Here is a 22,044-nt window from a genome sequence, read left to right as displayed (position 1 = left end):
GGACAAGTGTCAGGTGATGCAATTTGGAAGGACAAACCAGAAGGCTGAGTATAGGGTTAGTGGTCGGTTACATAAGAGTGTCGATGAACCCTAGAAGGACTTTGGGGTTTAAACCCAAACATCTCTAAAGTTCGTTGCATGGGTTGATAGGATAGTTAAGAAGGCCTATGGGATGCTAGGCTTCATTAATGGGGCGGGGTGTTGAGTTCAAGAGCAGAGAGGTTATGGTGCAGCTCTACAAATCTCTGGTGAAAACGCACTTCGAGTATTGTATTCATTTCTGTTCATCTCATTATAGGAAGGTTGAGGAAGCTATGGAGAGGGATGCAGAAGAGATTTACCAGGATGTTGCCTGGAATGAAAAACAAGTCTTATGAGGCAAGGTTAGCAGAGCTGGGAATTTTCTCTTTGAAGAGTAAAAGTATGAGAGGAGACGATAGAGGTCTACAAGTCTATGGGAGGCATAGACATTTTTAAGCAATATACGGGTCGACACGACAGCGAGGGCTGAAGGACCTGTACTGTGCTGTTCTATTCTAGTATCTAGTGTCTTCTGGAAGGTGACAAGGAGCGATATAGGAGTGAGGTAGATCGGCAGATACAGTGGTGTCAGAACAACAGCCTTGCACTAAACATTATGAAAACAATGAATTGATTGAGGTCTTCAGGAAGTAGAAGTGTTGAGCGGCGGAAAGGCTTCAGGTGTAGGATGGATCTGGTAAAGCTCAGTGACTACTTATCGGCGGTAAATAAAACAAAGAAAGCAACTAAGCACGTTATTCATATGTTTTTAATTCTAATAAACTATCGCTGCAAACAAAAGTCGCTAACTTTCCATTCGGAGCTGAGCTTTTGAACAGCCTGCATGAACTGGTATTTTGCGGTGTGAACTGAAAGCTCGAAAGCGCTGGATGGTGCTGCCTTGAAGGCCGAAACAAGCTGTCGGGATCCGGGTCGGAGAACAGGCCAATGTATAGCTATCGCTAGAGCGGACATAGAGGCGATACGATGTGGCAGGCGAGCGGAAGCGAGGCAGAGTCCGGTTCCGTGACCGACAGCGAGGACAGATCCGGGTTTTCATTCATTTTAATGTAAGCCCGAATTGAGAGGTCGGAACGTGGCACAATCAAGGCGATGAGGCCAGGCCCAAAAAGCAGCAGGTCCCGGGTCCAAAAGGGACGAACGACGTGATGTTTTGACTTTTTCATCGACGGACCAGTTTGGACGATTGACGCCACATTGAATTGGGGCAGGGACATGTTCTTGGATCGGTTGTTGCAGTGTCAGGCTTCCTTTCTGATAGGGGGCTCACTTCGCTGAACTTCAGTTCTGAATGTTATTTGCTTAAGTTTATTGTTTTCAGCATTGTTTTTTTTTTCCTTTCTCTGTGCGTCGGGTGTTTGAAGGTTCCTTTTTATTGAATCGGTCCCATTGGCTTTGTTTGTTTTGTGGTTATTTGGAAGGAGACGAATTTAGATGTTAAAAAGTATGCAATGATACGTCTTCATCGAGGGATCAGCAGTGGAAATGCTGAGCAGATTCCATTTCCCGTGGGTCTACAGCTCTGTAAATGATGAGTTGGAGATGAAGGATTGATGCAATTACGATAAAGTTTGATAAGAAGAGTGATGTCCCCTGGACAGCATGCGGGCTGTTCCATCTCGTCAGGTTGGAGGCGCTGATGCAGAAGATCGGAAACAACCACAACGTGCTGTAAAGTCAGTCAGTTCCAGCAATGGCATCAGGCTCCCCCCATATTCAAAAAGACGGCACCCGCCATTAAGGACCCTCTATATCCAGTACACTTTGCACTCCTGGCATCAATAACAAGGTACATGGTCAGAAGACACGCCCTAAACGTTTCACTAACACATGATCGCATAATGCATACAGCAATATGGCATCGTAGGAACTCGGTTGAGCCCACGTTTTAGTCCATTCCAAAATCAATCCGACCCTTTCCTACTACATAGCCCTCATCTTTCCCAATCATCTACCTGCCTATTTGAGAGTCTGTGGAATGTCATTGATTTATATGACACTACGCCACTGATTACCGAGCGTTACACATGCACACCACTCAGTGTGTAAAAGGAATTCCTCTGCCATCACCACAATACTTTCCGCCCAACTCCATCAAGTGATGTCTCCATTTATTCGCCATTTCTGCCTGAGAAACATACAGTATCTCTTGCTGTACAATCAACCTCTGCCTCTTATTATTTTCTACACCTTCCCAACGTCATAGCTCATTTTTCATCGTCTTAAAACAAACCCTAGCTCGTTCAACCTCTCGTCATAATCCTGGCATTATCCCCTCTGCTCCATCTCTAACGATTCGACATGCTTCCTGTAATGTGACGACCGGAACGGAACAGAACACAGAAAATGCGAATTCAACAGGGTTTTATAGAGCTACAAAATTATCTCACAACTCTTATACTCATTCCTCCGTCTAATGAAGACCACCGCAGCCTCTGCCTTCTGCGGCCAATCCAATTCTGAATCCACACAGGATTGTCTCCCAGTCCGGTACTTGAGTCCCAGTGATGTTCGGAGCCGTTCTGATCAACCATTTGAGTGGTTTGCAATCTGTCTCGCTGTATCCAGAGTACAGCACTGCTATTCCGTGTGTCAGTTTACTTTCTATGTTGACCAGCTCTGGTCTAATGTTGACCAGCTATTTTTGAGACAGATCAGCTCTCCCTAATCACCTCATATAGTATAGTCACTGTTGTGTTTTTGTTGCTTGTGAGGTTTTGCTGATGGACCGAGAGAGCTCCTAGGTTATATTCATACCCAGAAATCTGAGCCTCTGAACACTCCCCATTACTTCACCATTAGGGATAGTGGAGCCTGTTCTAGACTTCTTGCACTTTTGCATTCTTGCATCTTCTCGCATCCATTAGTAACATGTGCTGTATTCCTTTCACCATCGGGGACTTATCTATCCTGATGCTCATCAGAATCTCCAATGCATCTTCCATCGAAACCTTGACATATTCCAACATATCAGCCTGTCCACGCTGCCCCCACATTCATCAAGTTTCCTCTGGGATTCCCACTCTTTGCCAATGGAGTACATGCTTAATAGGACTGGTCCACGGCATAAAAACTGTTGGGAACCTCTGCACTGGTGAATGCTGAAGCAAATCATTCATGAACGACCTCCACTACCTCCTCCGACTCCAGGCACATGTTTCTTTCCTCTTGTATCCATCATCGCTTCGAGGCTCTTGTCCTCTTGTTCTCTCCCTCGCCAATGCACTTATGTCCATTGCTTAGCTCCTTCTCGGAGACTTTGTAACTCTCCAGAACCATCACTGATAATCTCTGCTTCGTTGGTTTTAAGCCTGCTTCTTTCTTCATCGGGAGTGGATATCCCGCATCTCGTCACAGCCGTAACTCCTTCGAGTAACCATCTTTTCCCTACCTCAGTGGATCAAACCTTCCTACAACGCTAAGCAATGGCACGCTAAACAACCTTCTCATTTCTGCTGGGCCTTTCTTTGAGCACATCCGATCCTATATACATCCCCAGCTTCTTGCCTCACAGCATCATGATGAGTTCTCCCCCATATTAAACTTCCCAATATATTCTGTTCATATCCTTGTCCATGGCTATGTAAGAGTTCAGGGAGTTGTCGTCAGCACCACGAAAACACTCGCTCAGCCTCGTATTTGAGCTTATTCTCTTCAAGCATCGGCTTTCTAAATCATTTCTAAACATTTCTAAATTTAAACCAAAATTGTACATCACTGTTTGCATTCTTTTTGCGCTACCTGTCTTGTTTATTTTAGTGCTTTTGGACAAATTGCACTATACCCACATTGCACGACATTTACTGGGGATAGTAAACGTGATGTCGGTTCCGATTCTGATGATGCAAATGAGGAGCCAATAATGATCCATAATATGCACCGCCAGTTATTGAGACCTTATTCGGAGCCAGAAAAGCCCATGCCCATTCGGTATTGTTATAGAGGTTATTATGGAGATCTTTAGCCTTCAATGTTAACAAGCAATGGATACTTCATACATTTCGTGATGTCGTTGTCAATCTTGTCTGTACAATGGGCTGCTGAGTTCATTGTGACTGAAGAAGTATGGATAAATTTGGAATCAAATGATGAGATCTGTACGGTCTGCTACGACTTTAGGCAAATAACAAGACTGTTCAAGTCCGATGTAATGTTCATTTGATGTGGGATTAGTTTCAGTATAAATCGTGAGCTAACTCAAAGTTACCCTTTGTTTTGAGAGATATGGAGCGAGATAAAAACAGTTAATAACAAATAAAACGAATATGAAGGCAAAAATAGAAGTACGTGATGGGCAATGACTGACATTTCACTCCGGAATGCGTGGAACAGCTTTAAAAAGATTTCGATTGTCTACTTTGCTATACGGTGTTATGGACTGAACTTTAAGTATTCCCTGTGGCGCCGTTAGAGCATAGAATTGGAAACGGCGCATTGTTTGTTAACTGACTGTAACTAACTCGAGTTATTGTGCGACCTTTGTTGCTGTTGTTGTTATTGTTGTTCTTGTTGTTTTAACAGGGGTCTAGATTAAAGTATAAAAGGGCAACGAGAGCAGAACATAGGCGAGAGGCGCTTATTGCAAGGAGTGCGGCACATTGTGTATAAAATCTGAAAAATGGCTCTACCAACAATCCGACATGTAGTAATTGTGTTTTACCCTATTCTCGCAGCTTTCGGTGTGCCAGGTACGTCGACATATCCTCTGACTGAAATGTTAGAATGATCTTCTATTAACAGACATTTCACTGGGTATTCTTTATTGGCGAAACCAACGCATTGCGGAGACACGCAAGACTACTGCTGCTGAACGGGTCGTCTCCGCTCTATACGCTGATGCAGGGTCAAGTTCACTGTCACCCATCCCCCGCCGCCTCTAAAGTTCATCGGAGTCGATGCTGCTGAAGTTCAGAGAGAACAATCCTCTCTGCTGTTGATCACTGTCAGCATAAATTTGATGCTGTGTATTGTTCCGGATTGAAATATATTTTGTGATGTAACGTGGTGAAGTAGCAGTAGAACAGTATGAATTGTGGGAATTTTGCGGATTCTAATAACAGCCTCTCTCTCCCTCTCTCCTCTCCCTCTCCCCCCCCCCTCTCTCTCTCTCTCATTCTCTCTCTCTCTCTCTCTCTCTCTCTCTCTCTCTCTCTCTCTCTCTCTCTCTCTCTCTCTCTCTCACTCTCTCTCTCTCTCTCTCTCTCTCTCTCTCTCTCTCTCTCTCTCTCTCTCTCTCTCTCTCTCTCTCTCTCTCTCTCTCTCTCTCTCTCTCTCTCTCTCTCTCTCTCTCTCTCTCTCTCTCTCTCTCTCTCTCTCTCTCTCTCTCTCTCTTTCTCTCCGGAGTCTTTCTGGCTCACTCGAGCTCTGCCTCCTTCCCTCCCCCTTTTCTGGATTTCCGATCAAACCCTTGATTGATTATATATCTTTCCCATACTAGTTGGGAATTCTAGGAAATATAGCTAGCACAAGAATGCGGTGCCCAGCTGGAGATTTGAATTAATTTCTCCCTATCACACCTTTAAGATTATAATAAATGTGATCAAACATGGCAGATATATGCAAGTTTAAGCGCTTATTTATTGATTGACGTTTCTGAAACTATTCGAGTATAACACTTCTGCTTGCCCTGTTTGTAACTCACATTTTGTGTCTCTTTCCCTATCGAACCTACTGACAATGGTTGTCCTCTTCCGCGGGAATTGTGGACTTTCCAAATGTATATCCCACAACATGGTGGCCATGGCAATGGCAGATCTGCTGGTGATGATGTTCTGTGTAATCGGATATCATATCATAACGTACCAGTTTCCAACATCCTTCCTGTCCTACACATCCACCTGTAAGGTTACTATGTACTTCAATTCAACCAGCCTGCAAAGCTCGGTCTGGTTCACTGTCTTGTTCACTATCGATCGGTTTGTAGCGATCTGTTGTCAGAAGCTCAAAGCGAAATATTGCACAGTGAGGACAGCTTTTTCCGGCATCATAACCGTGGCGCTCCTGGTGCATTTACAGAACGTCCCGTATCTATTTGAGTTTAAACCCGTCAGTGTAGTTAACGGTATTCAATGGGGCTGTCAGCCGAGTTCGTGGTTCAAGACGTCTCCTGTGGGAGTCACATTCTCCTCTCTGCGGAGTATTTTAACTGTTATATTACCTTTTGTTCTGATAGCCCTGTTTAACTGTGTGACAGTAAGGCGCATTTTATTAGCCAGTAAAGCTCGCCGCGGACTGCGCGGTCACAGCAGTCAAACACAGAAGGATCCGGAGATGGAAAGCCGCCGGAAATCCATCATTTTACTCTTTAGTGTGTCCGGCATTTTCATTCTGTTGTGGCTACCAGTCACTGTGAGCTTTCTGACCACCCAACTGACAGGAACCGCGCATTACGACGGAGATTACACCGACTCTGCCTACGTCGCCACTGAAGCCGGCTACATGCTGATGTACCTGAGTTCCTGCACGAACACCTGCATTTATACAGCGACCCAGGCTAAGTTTAGAGAAGACATGCGGCGGGTGTTAAAATCTCCTTGGACTTTGTTTTTAATATTGATTAAAAAGCACAGTTAAAGCAAATCATATACTCCTAAAGGTCGAAAGTCCACTAATTCTCCGCATCGGGCACGCGTCATGTGGTCGCGATGTGCATCTGGGTTTTATGTGTTCAAGAATTATGGGTCTCGGTATTAAGTTGACTTGGAATAAAATAACACTTAACTCCATTTCCGTGCAGCGGCGCCCTTGCTAGCCGTGACGTCATCAACATTCCCGGTATCTGATCACTCAGTTGATTTCATTCACTCTTTCCGTTTCACAGCTGCGTTGACACTCAGGGCTCATCTGGCCGCAAGGTAACTCGGGTAAAGCTGGAGCAATCATAATGACTTTTATGCTGGAAGTGGAGATTCGCTGCGGTCAGCGCTGTGACAGAGCCACCTTCTTGTAGATTGCAGCGGGGGATCAATATTGCATAGATTCTGCCCCAGGTCGACGAAGGCAAACTATGCCAATCTTCGGAGCCATAATACAGCCCGTATCCCTCGCTACCTCCTTTAACCAAGGGCATTCCAGACACGTTTCCATTATTTTATTATCACCTGCATCGAGCGCGTCTGCTATAGACATAACCACGCAGTCCTGGGTTAAAAAAGAATGTCTTCTGACCTGTGTATGCATGTGCCTGTACTTTTGAGCCACTGCTGACGTAGGAAAAGACAAAACTGTTGGCTATCTGTACAATATATCCCTCCTCCTAATTGTATAAACTTCAACAAGGGTCTTTCAGATTATTTTCTATTTGAAATAATCAAACTTATAGTTTATCCCCTTATAGTTTATTCCATTCTCCACAGTCCAGGAAACAAACTGATGAATTTTAATCTACCATCGCTCAGTTCTTACAACATCCTTCCCAGGGCGTGACAATCAGAATTGCACCCGTTGCTCTCAGTCCGCTCTGACCTGTGCTCCATGCAGCTGTGAGACCGAGTCGAAATACTTCCACTCAAAGCCTCGGTGAGCAATGCAAGAATAACAAAAACACTTTAGCTGTACTGCCCCACTGCGTGCAGAGAGGCATGTCCTAGGTTTGCAAGGTTATAACTGAAATTGACCCTGGAAAGGTCTATTTGTCTTCCCAGAATTTTATTTCACAATGTGCATTAAGTCATATTTTGTTTCACATACTGTTGTACAAACAATATATGACCCAGTAGCAAATCTACACTCACCGCTTATTGCCGGCGTCCGGGAGGAGAAATGCTCGCACGCTACCATTTACATCCATTTACCAAGCTAATATTGTGACTAGTTTGCCAATTCCTCTCGGCGTCCCTGTATCTGTCACTGAGCGCCTAGTTAGAAGCACTACTAAAGCACATCTGAACTCTATCTCCCTTCCTGCTTCATTAAATCGCCGAGATTATTCCTTTAAAATTACAGTCACATTTGTGAGACATGACGTCCCCGTCAGAAGACCACCCTGGCTCCTTATTCGCTTAGATGAACGGCCTTCCAGGCTGTATATACTTAAATGTTGTTAACCGGAATTTCCCCAATGACATTCCCACACCAATATAAAGAGAACTGCTCTCAATATTCCAGAAATGAAGTGATAAGGGGAGCGATGTGGAAACAGCGAAGAAGGTAACAAAAGACGGTTAATAAGGCACGAACGGTAAATGCAGATTGAGGGATAAATTGAAGACAGGTGTTTTACTGTTTTAATGACTAACGGCACAGCTAAGTCGAGAATGCTGAATTTATCATGCAATGCACTTGTAAACAAATCACTCCAGGGTCCCCTCCAAATCCTTCCCATGATTCCAGAGTTCCGCGATCTGTCAGTCATGACAGCACAGTCATGACGTCCCTCCACCGCGGACGTCCACCTTCAGCTACCGAGTGAAGTTTCTCCAGTACCATCCGTCAACTACGAAGCCTGTCTATTCCTTCCATTTTTGAGCATTCTTCCGGTGAAAAAATGGGCTAGATACACAAAAACTCACCCACTGTACTCCTCTAAGCCTTCGGATAAAGGACACGTAACTGAAAGCCTTCCGGGAGAAAGAAATCGGGTAAATAGAGCATAGCCTCCTGGGTAATATCTGGTGAATGGCGCTCACACTGTGAACATGGGCGGAAAACCGGGTAGACATTTGAAACGTAAGCAGAAGCTATTGCTAAATGAGATATTGTGGCTATTATTTTCCTACTAAGAAGTTCTTGATTTTTCCGCCTCTAATCTCATTGACATGATATTAAAAATGCCTATTATGGAGTATTTCAAAGTCTGGTTTTCCGCAGAACTTCAGGTGAAAACTCACAAGTGTTCACTAAATTTTCTTAAGGATACTCTCCCCGTCACAGTTCCAAATTATCCCGCCCCTTGACTCCTCACCTGGGGAAAAATCCCGCTCTGTCCTTTCTATCGTATCCTGTCCGTAGTGTGGAATTTTGATTCAGTTCATGTCTGTCTCTTCTATTCACTTCATTGATCTCCTCAGCTCAACCTCCTGCATCCATTCCGCTGCGTCATACTCCTCATTTGGAATTTTATTGCATTCTTGCAGTTTCCATGTCTCTGCTGTAATTTTCCAATGGTGGGAGATTTTCCACACAAGATTCTCTGAAGTTCCGTCCCTCTGCCAATGGAGACAAGTTCCTTTCTGCATCTCAATTATTTCCTCTGCATGTCTTCCCCACACCGCTTCCGAAATCAGCACGGTGAGGTCCGCCTGGTCGCAATGCTCATCAGTTTCTATTAGTCAGCAAGATTCTGCCAATCTTCACAACTCCTTTTCTTTTCGCTTCCACTCCACCTCTTTCTGCATTTTGAAGGGATCATTTTTACCTGATTTTCTGAACTATTCGGCCCTTGCCACCATTATGTCCTGGTCCTGAATGAGGCACATCCACTGTGATCCAGGTTACTGGAGATTAGAAAAAATAGAGCGTTGTGCGCTAGGGAGCTTCTAGACCCTCTCTGGAGTTGGCTGTGGGCCGAAGGGGCTGCAATACGCTTCAAATTTATTTGTTTTCTGTTCATTCAGTTTTTTTCTTCATCGAGAGGAAACCGATGGCGTGGTACATCTATTACTTTCGTGCACTTCGTTGAAATTTTAAAGACATTTCGCTTGTGCTTTGGAAGAAAAAAAAACGACAGGCGGATGAGTAACCACTCGTGCTTATCGACGACGCTTTTTTGTCCCTGCAACTTTAATTCCCTATTCCGTTTAAAAGTTCAGATCCTTGTCTGTCTGTGCACATGCACTGATATATAGGTGAAACACTCTGGTATCCTTGGCTGCGTAAGTCTAAGGAAGGGACTCTCAATTCCCCCAAACTCGTGAGATTGAGACGGCCCGAGCTCACCTCAGTCCCCGAGTTGTGTGAATGCTGTGCAATTTACTACCCTGTTATAAATAAGTGCCACGAAACAACAGACTGTACGCTGCAAACTATTAACGAAGTTATATGTATGAACCATAACTTAATTTAACGGTTAGTAAAGAATATCAAAAAGAAAAAGCCCAGTCTAAATTAAACAGTCATATGTGCACAAGCCGGAGCTCAGCTGGAACTTCTCTGTCACTCACGCACCGGACCTTCGGTCAACGTGAAAGCTCACACAAACTTCCGAACGTCGTTCGCAATCCATCTCGAACAAACCGGTCTCCCACCGGAGCGTATGCTTCGACCGGTCCTCCCCAGCGTCTTCTCCCCTCGTAATATTTGGCGAATGATTCTACCGGGTCCCCTTTGTCAGGACGCATAACAATCATCATTGCGTTCTTCAAACCATCACGTGTTCCTCCATCACGTCGTTGTATATCTCGTGAAGTTGAGTGTATATTTGGATGCAAACACATTATAGTTAATTTCCTTTCTTCGTACTATTCTAGGTAATCTATTGCTCTCTCATGACCAGCTGATTGGAAAGGCACTCAAGGATGTGCCGATATATTTAGCAATTTTCTTAAGCTACTGAACCCAGAACGGTACGGTTTATGTATGTCCTGATTTGAGTTGCTCCCCCTGCTGCCCCCTCTCTGATAGTTGATCGATAGTAGCATCCCCAGCAGTTTTCCCTTCACAGCCAGGGTGGCTGACAATCTCCTTATACTGCGGCAATTATCCCAACTCGTATTTCTGAAGGTATCCACTCCAATTATAGAAATCTAAGTCCTTTGAAATTGCAGAGTTTCCGAATTCATGCTGTTAGAAAGATGCTGCTAGATCGCTTTGTGCCTCACCCGCGTGGTCCGACTCGAGTCCCCCGCTGAACGAAAAAAATTATCTTCGAGCCCACCCAGGAACGTAAAGTCTGAATCACACCATGCAGTAATGATCAGTCAGGTACAGAGAATCTGTATTTACCGACAAATGACTTGAATTGTCTCAACGTAGGTTCATAAACTATCTGCCTGTGTGTATCCCATGAGATTCCCTGACTCACCATGAACAGTCAATGATGAGAAAATGTATTACCCCATCTCAGCATGGTGTCATCTCCACGTACCCGTCGTTTCCCCTTAACCCTTAAATCCCCTACTATGCAAAACTCTATCCAACATTGTCTTAAATATATTCTCTGAGGTAGCCTACACTACAACGTTGGGCAGAGAGTTCCGCAGATTCACCAATCTCTGGGAAAAGCAGTTCCTTCTCATCTCCGTCCAAAATGGTGATGCTATATCCCTAAGTTCTGGTCTTATCTACCAGTGGAAACAACTTTCCTGTCTCTATCGTATCCACCCGTTTCATAATGTGATATGTTCCTATCGCCTGAAACTCCAGGCCACAACCTTCAAAAGACCCCTGGAAAGGAAGAAAATATATATGAAAGATTGAAATAGAGCTGTTTCGGATGATGCAAGCAATGCAGTTTCCGTTAGGCTCCATCATCCTCAGCTCTGCCATGAGGATAATCACATGGGAAGTATCACACTAAAGGAATACACCTTCACTCCATCACTAAGGCGTTAAGGACAATAATTAACGATTGGAGGTGCTTGTGACATAGGTCCCAGTGTAGTCCATGTCTGTTACTTAAACGGTGGGAAGCTAGATACTATGCAACAAATCAATCACTCAGTCTCAATCCTATCTTTGGTCACTGATTGGAGGTGAGAAGACGTTTAAGTCACTGGAGATTTTGTCACGTGATGAAGTCATGATCTGTTGAATATTAACTTGCGTAAGATACATAACTATCAGCGTCCCTTTGCTTGAGACTCGAAATGATTTATTAAATAACGGTTGATTCTAATCATAGATTATTTGTTCGCTGTTCAAGAAAAATATATCATGCTCTGCTATAGTTTGAAGTATGAACGCACTGAGAGTGTTAAATAGTTCGCAAGGACTCGGTTTTTGTGAGTTCAGTTGAAAGAGAAGCACAGGTAATACGTACGTGAATAAACGGACGGCAGTCGTGGGATTCTTAGGATTGCATTGAAAACATGTTTAAATTAATCGTTTCTTTCACAACGGGAACTCACTGCTTACAAATGTCTGTTGTAGTCGGTTGAAATAAATTTGCAGGAACATGTGAGAATCAGAGACTGCTTCTTTTTCCGTAATTGTATGATGTGTTAGTGTATGTGGGCCGCCCTCAACCACATCTGGTTTCCCTGTGTTCTTTATAATATTTGATAAGGATTTTCACTCCAGGTAGTAAATGTTTATTCTATATACGCCATTTAACGTCGACAGTTTTGAATGAACAAACGTTCGAGTTTAGATTTTTGTTTTACCTTCCCTGTGTATTTAGATCGTGTTCTTTTGTTTGTTTGCTTTGGTGTTGATTTCAGAGGGAGACACAGATTCCACACTGGCCGTGTGAAATCAAGGTTAAAATGATCGAGATATGATTGTATCTATTCCTGGTAAGATAAACCCGCTGTGCAAAGGTAAATCGACATTCAGACAAACTCGTGTGCACTTGAATTGTGAATTTGACATTCGCATTCTCGGAGCTGGTTCATTTGGGAAACACCAGAGGATGCTGCAGAAGACTTTGAAACGTTGGTTGTGAGTTGAAGGGTTCCATGGGAAAAGATTGCTTTAATGTAATCGCAGCATCTGCCCTGTAATATAAACAGGAGAATTCAGCTTAGTGAGCGTGCAGTTTCAGTCCGGATTCAGTATTTTGCTTTCATAATCAGCCCTAACTCAGTAAATTATACAAATGCTGTAGAATGACTAAATTAATCCCGGACTCTCAAAACACTATAATAGCAGAGTCTAGATATAGTTGCAGCGTGTATTAAAGATTATACATTCCTTGGGGAACATCTCCATGCACTGCCTCATCCGCTTTCCTTGCTTAGCCAATTCGTGCCCAGTCAAACGCCTTAACAATTAATATGCCCCAGTTCAACTCTTCAGACTTCATCTGCCTATTTTGCATTTGTTCATGGAAATTATTCTGGTTTACAGGGACAACCTGACCTCACAGAGCCATGCTGACTATCCCCAACCAGGATAAGTTTCTCCAGATACTGAGAAATGTTGTCTTTAAGAAACCTCTCGTTTCCCTTGTCCACAACTGAACGAAGCCTCACGGGCCCGTAACTCTCAGAACTACATTATATTTTTTGATAAGTGGAATAACATTTGCCATTCTCTGTGGCCAGTGATGACACAAATGTCACGTCCTGAAGCGCAGCAATATCTTCGAATACGTACACAACGCTGGAAGAACTAATCAGGTCAGGCAACAGTCGTGAGAGAAAAATAGCCAACGTTTCGGGCCAAGACCCTTCATGAGGAATGGGGAGAAGAGAGGGCCGAAGCCCAGTAAAAGAGATAGGGGAGGGGGAAGGGCCTAGAGGCGCCAGGTGGAAAACCAATCAGAGGAAAGTTAAAGGGGGGAGGGGATACGCGTGAAAGAACTTGTAGAGAAAAAAGGAGTAGAAAGTTGAAAGGGCAGAGAGGCAGAGATGGACCTGGGATAGGGGGAGGTGAGTGGGAGTGAATTACCGGAAACTGGAGAATTCAATGTTAATACCACCAGGCTGGAGGCTACCCAGACGGTAGATGTGGCGCTGCACCTCCAACCTGAGTTTGGCCTCATTATGGCAGTAGAGGATGCCATGTATGGACATATCTAGATGGGAATGAGAGGCAGAGTTGAAGTGAGTAGCAACCGGGAGGTCCTGTCTTTAGTGACGGGCGGAGCGGAGGTGCTCGACGAAGTGGCCCCCCAATCTGCGTCCGGTCTCGCCGATGTGGAGGAGACCGCACCGGGAGCTCCAGATGCAATAGACAACTCCAGCAGACTCGCAGGGAAGTGTTGCCTCACCTGGAAGGACTGTCTCGGGCCCGGAATGGGGGTAAGGGTGAAGTGTGGTGACAGATGTAGCATTTGCGCTTACAGGGATGTGCCGGGTGGGAGTACTGTGGGTAGGGACGTGTGGACCAGGTAGTCGCATTAGAAGGAACCAATCATGTCCCAAATTCGGCTACTAATTTCCTACCTAATAGCATCAATTAAATGCATTCCCTATTGCCTGCTCTCATCACAGTGTAAGGTATTCGTAAACGTCCATATAACCATATAACTAGATAAAAATTACAGCACGGAGCAGGCCATCTCGGCACTTCTAGTCCGTGCCGAACGCTTACTCTCACCTATTCCCACTGACCTGCACTCAGCCCATAACCCTTCAATCCTTTCCAGTCTATACACCCATCCATTTTTAATGACAATATTGAACCTGCCTCTACCACTTCTACAGGAAGCTCGTTCCACACAGCTACCACTCTCTGAGTAAAGAAGCTCCCCCTTGTGATACCCCTAATCTTTTGCCCCTTAACTCTCAACTCATGTCCTCGTGCTTGTATCTCCCCTACTCACAACGGAAAAAAAGCCTATCCACGTCAACTCTATCTATCCACCTCATAAATTTAAATGCCCCTTTCACGTCCCCGCTCAACCTTCTACGCCACAAAGAATAAAGACCTAACTTGTTCAAACTTACTCTGTAACTTCGGTGCTGAAACCCAGGTAACATTCTGGTAAATCTCCTCTGTACTCTCTCTGTTTTGTTGACATGTTTTCTTTAATTCGGTGACCAGAACTGTACACAATACTACGAATTTGGCCTCACGAATTTGGCATTGTGCAATTCTAACATTACATTCCATCTCCTATAGTCAATGCTCTGATTTATAAAGGCCAGCATAACAAAAGCTTTTTTCACCACCCTATCCAAATGAGATTCCACCTTCAGGGAACAATGCACCATTATTCCTTGATCACTCTGTTCTACTGCATTCTTCAATACCCTACCAGTTACCTTGTATGTCCTATTTTGATTGGTCCTACCAAAATGTCTAATAGCTGTGCGCTATCGTTCTGAAATGCTGACCCGCAGAGAGATCTGTTACCTGACTCGATTCACTTTCCAGTACTAGTTCTAGGATGGACTATTCGCTAGTCCGCGTGCCCGCTTAATGTGATAGAACTCCTTCCCGGAGGTAACCGAGAAATTCTCTCTCATCTAATCCTTTGTAAACAGAGTAAGTGCCCATGAATATTAGTGAAGTTTAAGTTGCCTGTGACAACAGCCGTGTTAATATGGCATCTGTCCAAAGTCCATCCCCGATCTGTCACTGCCTCTGATTGTTGTTTTCGTTTTCGCGATAGGAACACTGTACAGGATACTCTCAAGCGAGTGCTTGTTCCCGTCCTACTTCTGAGTTCCACTCACAGTCTATTAACGTGCAGTCCCATCAAAGTATCTTGCCTTTCCGCAGCTGTGATACTATCACACTCTCCCTGTATTTAAAAAGGCTTTCCTTTTTCCCTACTATGAATATATTGATATATTTGAACCCCAAGAAGTCCCGATGTCATTGCTCCGCTTGAGATTGGACTGACATTATTTCCTCTACATGGTGGCATCCGTTAGTCTAGCGAGACCATGGATCTGTGCCTGGAATGTCTACTGGGGTGTCCTCTCCAGAGCGCAGGCCTGGGCAAGTTTATATGGAAGACCGACAGTTGCCCCTGCTGCAAGTCTCCCCACTGCATGACACCGATGTTTTCCAAGGAAAGGGCAAAGGCTTGGCAGCTCATACATGAGGAATAAAAATCATTCGTTTACGTCTCCGTCTAAATATACAATGTGCAATTATAGACATTTATATTAAATTGTAATAAATCGAATAGTCAAAGCAACATAGAAAAAACAGTCAAATCAGCGTGAGCTAATCAGACCGATGTCATGGTGGCTGAAGTTGACCCGGAGGCTGCTGGTCCTGACATTTATGCTGCGGTACCGTTTCCCGGATGATTTTCAAGTCTCTGTGATACTTTGGAATTTAAACATTTGAGGATAATCAGGGACATGAAATTCTGAATTCATGACATATTTGCCAAATCTACTCATTTTAAAACTACTTTATTCGAAGCTGGGCTGAATTGCATTTAGAGTGGGCGTTATATACACAGATGACCATTTAATGTAAAGACATACTTCATTCCATTTCTCAATCCTTTTCTGAATTTCCTCTGTGTCAGTGTATAGATACAAGTATTGGTGCACATACTCAGAATTTGCAACATGAACCCAAATTGTTGAAGTATATATACCGGGGAACTGAAATATTTGTCCTCATAAAAAAAGTTTTCCACTTGCCATTTCAGGGAATGAACGACATAGGGCATCCAAAATAAGATGAAATTTGCTGATATTGCAAACAATAAAATCATCGATTTTCTGCGGTTTTCCACCTCGGTATCCTTCTGATTATCACTGCTGTTCCGTAGCCCTCTGCGGACTCTGTTTGCCGCAATTATATCTCTTACTGTTAACCAATTGAACACTAGAATTAAGCCGATTGGTAGCAAAGGTGTTAAAATACTCTCCAGTAATTCGTATCCTCTCCACACGGGTAAAGTAGCATATTCATCTGTGAAGGCGCAATGCCACGGAATGTTGTCAATAATGACGTAAGGTTCAATGGCAAAGTAAAACGGGGCACATCTCCCGCAGCTCACTATAACCACGGTCACCATAACCACCGTTGCTGTTCTCTCAGTGCAGTATCGTTCCCCGAGCATTCGACAACATATTGCGATGAAACGATCGAAGGTAAAACTGACGGTAAACCAAACAGAACAGTCCATCTTTATACCCCTACAAATATCTGTCAGAGCACATACAGGAGTGATGAGCAGTGATCTTGAATACATGTAGATACTGTTGGTTTGTTGCACTAAAGCAACAACGATAACCACCATCAGATCCGCTGTTGCCATTCCAACAAGGTAACGGGTGATGCATTTGGAGAGTCCGCATTTTTCCCGAGATAGGATGACAATTGCAGTTATATTAACTACAGGAAATTAGAAACAAAACAGGATTATCATTAGTGGCAACTGTCTGAATGCCTACCATTCTTTCAATACTGTGCAGGATATGTTTTATTTTTCGAAGTGAAGAGCAGAAATTCGATGTGTACCGGCCTCATTGGAAGACTCCTGCTGGACGACCACTGTGGACCGCTGACTTTCCGACCGTTTAGAGCGAGGCTTCTGATTTCCACGAGTTACCTACCGGTGAGCGGTCGATCGCTCCAGCAAACATCACCATGAACAACGCCATTTCCATTATTAGAGATGAAACAGATGAAGGGATTATTTGAAGTAAAATTCAGGAGGTTTAAAGCATAAATTATAATTTAGTGGTTTATGGAAGAATAGACCGACGTGCCATAATTCGACTGGCCAGTCATACGAACAAGCTTCCGATCTGGAAAAGGGATCACTGTCACTTCAGAAAGCCGAGCAGGGTCCAACTACAAAACTTTTGGCAACAACATCTTTGAGAAAAAAAGAAGAAAAAAAATCACATCGGTAAAAATATGGAGACTGAATTAAAAAAAAATATATAAAATATGCCTGAATCCTCAATTCTGGAAACAAAATTCAGGTCTGAAACCATCTGTGCTGTTCTCCGAACAGTGCAGCGGAACAAAACCAAGACGACGGCGCTATACATTGAGTGACCGGCTCCAGTCTCTTACCAGGGACACCGAAGGCTACAATTGCAGGATAGAAAACGGCCGCGATGTAGTAAATAGCTGGATGCCCCATATTCCGTCTGAAGCCGCGTTCAAAGGATCGTATGGACCGGTGATCGGTTTTACAGAGTTATATGTAATTCAGAGTAATTCCACCGAGGCAATTAGCGTGGTTATCACATGAGTCGCATTAGGGACAAACAACTACACAAACACATATGTTATTGTTTTTCACTCTGTCATAGTGCCATGAATACGTATCCCCAAGGGACGTTACAAGACCCTAAATTTTAAACTATGATAATATGAACATTGACAATATAATTTCTGGCTTCAGCTGCTGAAATCGGGCAATTTCTGATTAGTGTTTGTATCTAACATAGACAATCATCCTGAACAATGAACATGGACGATCACCTTCCACTAAATTTATTTTGTCACCTCGGCGGAGCACATTCGCTTCCAACGTTGGGGTCGGGACATTAGCTCGGCAAATAAAAAGGAGTACACGTTATTGAAGGGACAGATAAGACATTTTTTTTACTTGTTCTTGTCATTTCCAGTCATTTGAATGATGAAAGTCACAGTAAATATCTGATGACATGTTTCAAAATAAAATAAGCTGTACGTATGTTCGTCTAAGCACACAAACGAGATCGAGAGCAATATTCCAGGGACATTCCATAATAAAAAGTTACGCGCCACAGACTTTATCTACGGCTTGTGAACGGATTGTTGAACGTTCTCTTCTGGATTAGCAGCGAGGGGATTCTTTGAATGCAACAAGTGTAGTGCAGGGATTGGTGTCCAATCTGTTGTTACTTATCATGTGTTTTAGATATATCTTAGATGTCGATTTAGAAAACAGAATCAGTGGGTAAAAAATCGGACAAACCCTAGGTTGGGGCGCTGATACAGCAAGGAACTCTATCCAAGGTTGCAGCTTGTTGTTGACTGGCTAGAAAATGTGTTGGAATATGGCCGATGGAATTTAATAGAGACAAGTACGAGTTCGTCTGCTTAGTGAGGATAGATACAGCAGGTTAAGAAGCTCATTGAACGGGTAGAATATAAGGTGCAGAAGGTAAGCAGCGTCACGGGCAGATCAGTTTGTATTGAGCTCTAATCATATTGACCTTTGCAATCATTTCACTGAATGAAGGAGTTGGGACGTTAGGGTGAAGCTGCACAACACGTTGGTGCGGCCACAGCTTGGCCCTCGGCTCATTTGACAACGTCTCAGCGCTGATACACGCCTTCCACACTTACACTTTGAATACCATTTGTGAGACTGACTATACCCGTCTCCCCCTTTTACTCACCTTTTCTTGTGAATTATTTTCATTCATGACTTGTGAACAGCTTCTCTTTGTGGCAACAGCTGTTCACTGAATTCCTACTCCGATATTTTATTGCCAACGGCACCATTAATCAATGCATCGGATTAATTGGTTAATACATCCACGCCAGCACTGGTTTTGTTTACTTCTCCGATATCTGTGTTGTTACCAAGGCATCCTTTATTATCTCTCTCCAATTGCTCTTCAGATAGAACCGAATAATTTCTCTTCTGTACGATTGTAGCCTTTCAAGTAGCGAATGGAAAGATGTTGACCAAAGAACAGTGATGGATGGAGATTTATTTCTCGGCAAAGTATGGTCTGACTCGCAGGGGATCGTTGAGGTGTCGAGGTTTCACTAGAACCGTGGTCATTGCTCCAGACGCTGAAGATGCTGCCTGGACGATCAGTGCACCCGGTACACAGTGCCGAATTAAATATGATAAAGTGGAGTTCCTTTTCTGGATTGTATTAATAATCCTGCGACTTGCTGAAGACTCATTTCCCCGTTCAGCGGGCAATGTACCATTATTACTCTTGCTCCGTACACTGTGTGGAGAGAAAGCTGGATATTTTAAGAGGCGAGTCACAGAGCGAGTTTCCAGCGTGAATCTGTGCCTCCTGTTGCAAGGCAGTCTGAAGCTCAATTTGCCAACCAGCCTGGGAATCACTGGATTCCATGCTTATAGACCAGCCGCATATCCATTTGGATAGAAATACTGAGAATTGCACACACGTCCATTCGCTAATGCAAAGGCCGTGGATTGCAGAGGGTGACTGCAAACAATGGTGTTCCACACTGCTACACCCCATCTACATTGGGTCTCACCAATGAGTAGCTGTCATACCAGCAGATCCCTACATAACCGTCGGACCTGGAAGGACAGATTTCTGTGAATGGTGGCTGGTGAGGGAGGAGGTGTAGATGCTGTTGTGGCGCTTGTAACGCTTGCAGGGATAAGTGTCTGAATGGAGATCAGTAGGAAGGGATGCTGGGTAAGGGTTTGATGCTGGGTAAGCGATACCTGTAAATGGCGGAGAAGGTGGAGAAGGTGGTGGAGCTGGGATAAGGGATGTGACTCGTGGTAAGATCCTGTTGGAGACCGAGGGTGTTATGGAGGACGAGATGCTTGTGGTGTGGTAGGCGACGATATGAAGAACCTTTTTTCCAGTTGTGACGCGGGAGAATAGTAAGAGGGCGAATTATCTAAAAGCTGAGACATGGATATTAATAAATTCTCAACGAGTTCTGAGTGGTAATATCGTTCAGCCAAGCCAAGGTCAGGCAAATTTTGAGGTGACATCAAAAACACTGGAACCTGCAAAATTATAGTAATTACTATATGAGGCAAATGAGGATACAAACAGTCCGATCCTTCAGTGGGATTCCGAGGGATTTGGGCCAGACGGTAAACTTATCTGTGAGAAAGTATTGTTCACCCAACTCTGCAAAAATTCCGGGTGGTGTGTCTGCGTTCAATACAATTACTGTTACTGTCGTCGTGAATGTGATGATCTCCTGCTGGTCCAACAAACATCGTAAGCGTTTATTAAGCTAAATATCATCAAATACAAACTCCATTAAATACTATTGGCTCAGGGAAACGTGGGTTTCCACCTCCAGGAACCCCTTTGTCCACTTTTGTCCACCTTTGTCCCTGCCAAATAAATTCCCGTTCCTTAACAAAGAATATTGTGAGCTGTGCAATAAGCTTTTCTTGTTTTTCTACACAACCTGGTAGAATCAACGAAGCAAACGCATACATCGCAAAGTATTTTTGGAAAAATGTTGTTTTAATTTTGTAAATGTCTGTTTAGGATGAGATGGGATATAATAAAAAATATTTTAAATAAACACGAAACAGCAGACAAGTTCAGCTGTGCAGTATAAAGTTTTAAACTCCATTGAACAGTCAGTGATTCAGTAAACAATAGTTCTGCATTCATAATCTGGCACCGTTACCTCTCGCCAAAACATACACTTGGCATATGTCTATGCAACTTCTGCTTTTGTTTTCACCGATCTGCAGAAGTGTATAGATTTAAATTTGAAACGGTAAGTCAGAGAGCTGTCTGTGAGAAGGCATCACTTAGACTTACAAATGAAAATATGTGCCCAGAAGCTGGGAAGTAACAGATGGAAAAGGAAAAGGGATGGTCAAGTAGGATATCTCCTCTACATAGACTCACCTACCACTGCCTTCGCCTTCCCCCACATTTTTATTCTGTCATCTACGCCCTTCCTTTACAGTCCTAATACAGTGCATCGGCCTGAAACGTCGACTCTTTATTCATTCCCATAGATTTTTCCTGTCCTGCTGCGTTCCTCCAGGATTGTGCGTGCGTGTTGCGCCTGGTACATAGCATCTTAAGTATTTGAAACATTGCCTGCGATGAAACTGTAATTGAATTGAACAATTTGTCTCAGTCGAGATTACGTTATTGCGTTGTTTAATCACCTTGCTCCGTCGTCTGAACTTTCATAAAACTTTATATCCATTGATGCTCATTTAATATCATTTCCCTATTTTTGTCTTTTATTTTTTTATCGGTTCATCATCAAACAAACATTCCCATATTCCATTCTGTAATATAATGACTTATATTTAAAATTCGAGACCAGCTTCAATCTGATAAATTGGAATCTACTGACATTGTGATCACGATACATCAGTTTAAGGTCAAAGCCGATGCGTGTTATATGCACTGATCCTGCATTTAATATAGCGCTACGGCTGCATGATAGTAGCATCTGGACTAGTTATCTCCCTGGTTCATTTGCTCTATCGTTTAAGGCCGTAATATCAACACTGTCCACATCGATAACAACTAAAAAGAGTACTGTTCAGAATATAGGCCTGCACTTAGTTGATCCCTTTCATCAGACTTTGGCCTATCAGTTGACTGAGTCGAAAACATTAGGACTTGGATAAATCTCCAGCTGAATTTTGTAGATAGAGGAGACATTAAAGTTCTGTCTGTCCAAGAATACTGTCAGTGAATGACCAGGCTACTCTGTTGCTTCATCACTTTGATCAGCTGAGGCTGCAGAAGCAACAACATTATCAGTAGGGTTAACGACAGACAATAGGATTAGGAATTATGTCTTCAGCTTCGCCAGCAG

The 22,044-nt window shown here is 43.6% G+C and overlaps 1 protein-coding gene across 1 annotated transcript; it reads left to right on the top strand.

Moving 5' to 3' along the window:
* The first annotated feature begins 5,718 nt into the window (after positions 1–5,718).
* Positions 5,719–6,615, top strand: LOC132390247 (G-protein coupled receptor 182-like). The gene has a single exon (XM_059962857.1). The coding sequence runs from the start codon at positions 5,719–5,721 to the stop codon at positions 6,613–6,615; it is 897 nt and encodes a 298-aa protein (XP_059818840.1).
* The last annotated feature ends 15,429 nt before the right edge of the window (positions 6,616–22,044 follow it).

The sequence above is a fragment of the Hypanus sabinus genome, unplaced genomic scaffold (assembly GCF_030144855.1).
Source record: "Hypanus sabinus isolate sHypSab1 unplaced genomic scaffold, sHypSab1.hap1 scaffold_815, whole genome shotgun sequence".
Lineage (NCBI taxonomy): Eukaryota > Metazoa > Chordata > Chondrichthyes > Myliobatiformes > Dasyatidae > Hypanus > Hypanus sabinus.
The sequence above is the reverse complement of the archived record's forward strand: the minus strand, read 5'-3'. Positions and strand labels throughout refer to the sequence as shown.

What these genes read in the sequence shown, in the direction of transcription:
- LOC132390247 (XM_059962857.1), top strand. Translation starts at nt 5,719, where the DNA reads ATGGTTGTCCTCTTCCGCGGGAATTGTGGACTTTCCAAATGTATATCC.